Source organism: Exserohilum turcica (assembly GCF_000359705.1).
Source record: "Exserohilum turcica Et28A unplaced genomic scaffold SETTUscaffold_32, whole genome shotgun sequence".
NCBI lineage: Eukaryota > Fungi > Ascomycota > Dothideomycetes > Pleosporales > Pleosporaceae > Exserohilum > Exserohilum turcicum.
The window spans coordinates 11,152-15,204 of record NW_007360159.1 but is presented as its reverse complement, the minus strand read 5'-3'; the positions used below and the strand labels follow the sequence as shown (position 1 = coordinate 15,204).

Sequence of the window (4,053 nt, the reverse complement as noted above, 5' to 3'; positions counted from 1 at the left end):
GGTAGGACGAATAACTTTTGCCGTAACTCAATTAGGACACTCTTATAGTATTGAAGTCAGTGCTGGGATTGACCAATGTTTGGCCCGCGCAAGAGCTGACGGCATATCGGCCGAAGTGCGTGCCTCTGCAGATAGGGAAACTGCTCAGGATTCTAACTACCATTTTGGTACTAATCTGCGATATGCCCATGCTTATAAACAGCCTTCCTACTTAATACCCTCGCCTGTTTAGTGGTGTTTACGGGCACCCATCTCTCTCCACCTTTGCCCGCCATGGAAATGAAAACCAGTCCGGTCATCGCTCAGATTGTTCAAGCGGTAACGGCAGCAGCGATTACCTACTTTGCCTACACATACATTATTCACCTCAACTATAAGCGCCACCTCGCTCGGATACCCCGGCTGAGAAGCCAGCAAATTGGCAGCAACGAAGAGACGAGGCAAACTTATCTCAAATCGGCAAAGGCACTCTATCGCGAAGGATACGAAAATGTTAGTGGCAGGATGGTGCCTAATGCATTAGAGGAATACACCGACTGATGATACCCCTAGTTCAAAGATCAGGTCTATCGAATGTCGAATGCTGATGGTACGCGACTATAATGGAGAACATATGTGAAGGTCTTCTGAGTCTTGTAGGCATTGACAGTGTTGTCATTCCGAGAAAGTTTCTGGACGAACTAAGGCGTCTCCCGGATAACACGCTGAGCGCTGGAAAGGCTGTAGCAGATGTAAGGTCTAATGTGACCTAGCACAAGTGAGAAAAATGCATCGAGGCTCATCGGTAACAGTTTTTGGAAGTGAAATACACGCAGATTCTCGCCGAGGAAGACATCGTTGCGCATACCATCAAGGCCGACCTGACACCATCTCTGCGTATGATATCCTGGAGCGAATTGAACATTGTCATTACAGATACTAACTCTATTAGTTCGACTCACCCCGATTATATCTGAAGTGGCCGACAAAGCCATCCAGGGCGATATGCCCAGTTGTGAAGACTGGACACCGGTTTGCATCTATGGATTGCTAACGACTATTGTGGCGAAGATGTCCGGCCGCATTTTCGTCGGGCCCGATCTCTATCTAGACGAGAAATACTTGGAAATGGGCATCCAGTATACACATGAACTGATGGCTGCACAACGCCGTGTCAAAAATATGCGGCCTCTTCTGCGTCCGCTACTCGCACACCGAACGCCGGAAGTCCGTCAGCTGAGGAAGCGTGAAAAATTAGCAAAGGAATTCTTCACACCAGTTGTAGAAGCTCGCCTCCAAGGAGAGAAGAGAGACGATTGGAAGGAGCCTGATGACATGCTCCAATGGCTTTTGAATAGGCGGGAACAATTCAAGCTCGATACTATGGAAAAGATCTCAAAGTTACAATTGGGTATCATTTTTACTGCTATCCACACGACTGTCATGACGGCAACTAACATGTGTGTTCCGTTGACAGAAGCTGATGTGTTCATTTGCTAACATTATCATTAGTTTCTACAGTCTAGTGGTAACACCTGAATACATTCATGAACTCCGTGAGGAGATCCTTCAAGCTTTGGCCAACAACGAAGGGATAATGAACAGCAAAGCATTGCAAGAAATGGAGAAAGTTGACAGTTACATGAAAGAGGTTTTCCGTTTCTACAACTTCGGAACCAGTACGTCCACAGAATCCTTTATCACCTTTTTGACTCATGACATCTAGTATCCTTCCTCCGAAAGGTCCTCAAGGGCATCGTACTCTCCAACGGCCAATACATTCCTGCTGGTGTCAACATCGAAGCACCCACTTATTCCATCTACCACGACGACCATCTCTACCCTGATGCCCATACTTTTGATGGCTTCCGCGCATATAAAATGCGCAAGAACACTATGTTAGATGAGGTTAGCGCGCGCAATCATTTTGTTAATGTTAACGACCAGAATCTTGGATTCGGCTATGGGCGACACGCGTGTCCCGGGCGGTTTTTTGCAAACAACGAGATCAAGTTGATCTTGGCGAAACTGCTGCTTGAGTACGACATCAAGATGGTAGATGGAATGACGACGCGATGGCCGAATATTGAGCATGGCGCTGAGGTATGTACTCCGAACAATCATCCTAGAATGAAGAGAGATATTGACTGGTTCTTATAGTGCTTGCCAGACCCGTCAAAAGAGATTCTTTTCAAGAGGTTGAAGGCATGAGCATGTCCTGAGAGCCCACTATCATCTGAATGAATCAGGAGGATTGCAACAATGACATCTAAGGTGAAACGGGTCTTATAATTTATGAAGTTTGCGATGTTGTACTTCCAGGAGTTAGCGTATTACCTTAGGCATTGACTTTCAGAGCGAGGTTCAACACCAGGTCTCCAAATTATCTCCGTCTTCTTACCCCTTTTCAAGAAATGATAGGATAGTCGAAAGATATAAAAACAATGTTTGTTGTGGTGGCACAAGGTGCCGTAGTAGCATGGAGAAGACAATGATTCTAATGATCAATATGAATGGAGTGTTCTGTGTGGTGTTTCTGTTAAGCACTCTGGGCTAGCTTTTGCACAGACACCGCACAGCAAGATTAATGATGCGCATCTCTCTTGTTAGATTCCCAGGCCATGTCGGGCATGGAAGAGTAACTTAGAGGCTATTTCACCGCTAAGGAAGACTTAGCAAAATTCAAATACAATAGTGTTACTGGCAACAAGGAGTATTCACTCCTTGACGTAGAAAAACGATTGCAAGCTAACGAACGTCCAGGTCAGGAGGTATTAGTCACCAGTGGGTGTTGATTACATGATCTGGCATCTCGCTAATAAACTAGATGCCATCACATCTAGAGATGTTAGGAAGTTGATTAAGGACACAAGTTATAAGTAAAAAAAGCAACAGGTATAAAAATAGGTAAGATTCCAATGTTACACGTCTTATAGTGAACTTAGCAAAGTGCTCTCTTGTAAGTTCTTATCTTACATAGGTCAATACAAAATTATCCTATTCATATCAGATAAAGGTGTCTTTCCTAATATTATTATTATTATTATTCTAGTTTAACATCCTTTTTTAGCCCAAAGGGCTATATAAGACGTGTAGGGTTTTTAGGCCTACAAGTATCTAAGTAGGTTGTTCTAGCTACAATATTTAGGAGGGGTTTTAACTAGATGAAGGTAAGGCTCGTAGCCTATTAGTTAGTAGATAGGGGGTGGGATAGAGTGGGGGAGGTGTATAGCTACCTATTACAGGTATTACTCCTCGTTTTTTGTGTTTCCCTTGTACTAGGCTTGTGTTCTAGCCTTTATTTCTTAAATAAAGGTAATAGTTGCTTCTATACCCTCTTTTGTTTAAAGGAGGATAGGTAGTAATAGATCGCCTTTGCAGGCTTCTCTTAGTCCTTTCCTTTTCTCTCTATATAGATTACATCTAAATAGAATATAAGGTAGGTCTTGTATAGACCTATAGTTGCAGGGGCAACTATCAGAATCCACTTTCCCTCTCTTATATAGGTAGTCCCTTAGGTAATAGTGCCCTAGTTTAAGTTAGTAAAAAGCGCTAGAAATCTCTCTTCTAGTATTGCTAGGAATAGCGATTTGCTTTCTTATCTTCTACTTGTATTTTGCTACGTACGTATGTAGATTCTTGCTAGTGGCTTTTTTCCTATACTATTTAAGTTAGCTTAGTTAACTCCCTAGTAGAGAAACTAGAGAAACTAGGAGAAGATATTACAACAGTAGTACAAACAGCTCTAAAAGAATCCACCCCACTAGTTAGCCAGAAACCAAAGCCAAAACCTTGGTGGACTAGTGAGCTAGATAACCTAAAGTTGGATCAAAACAGAGCTTTTCGAGTCCTAAAAAGAGAAGCTAGTAGAGAGGACAACAGCCAAATCAACCAGTGGAAAAAAGAGTATCTTATTGCAAAATACAGATATCTAAAAGCTATTAAAAAAGCTAAGCTCAACCACTGGGAAACCTTCCTATAAAAGGAGACGCTAAAAGAGATATTTAAAGCTATGGCCTACACAAAAGACAACCTATCTATAAGGATACCTGCTATTAAAGGCAAGGAGACCTT

General features: G+C 42.8%; 1 protein-coding gene across 1 annotated transcript; it reads left to right on the top strand.

The window, feature by feature from the left end:
* Positions 1-252: 252 nt before the first annotated feature.
* SETTUDRAFT_169765 (uncharacterized protein) lies at positions 253-2,377 on the top strand. The gene is made up of 8 exons (XM_008029728.1): positions 253-492; positions 553-589; positions 640-731; positions 792-876; positions 932-1,439; positions 1,492-1,658; positions 1,706-2,082; positions 2,140-2,377. The coding sequence occupies exons 1-8, from the start codon at positions 274-276 to the stop codon at positions 2,188-2,190; spliced, it is 1,536 nt and encodes a 511-aa protein (XP_008027919.1). The 5' UTR covers positions 253-273; the 3' UTR covers positions 2,191-2,377.
* The last annotated feature ends 1,676 nt before the right edge of the window (positions 2,378-4,053 follow it).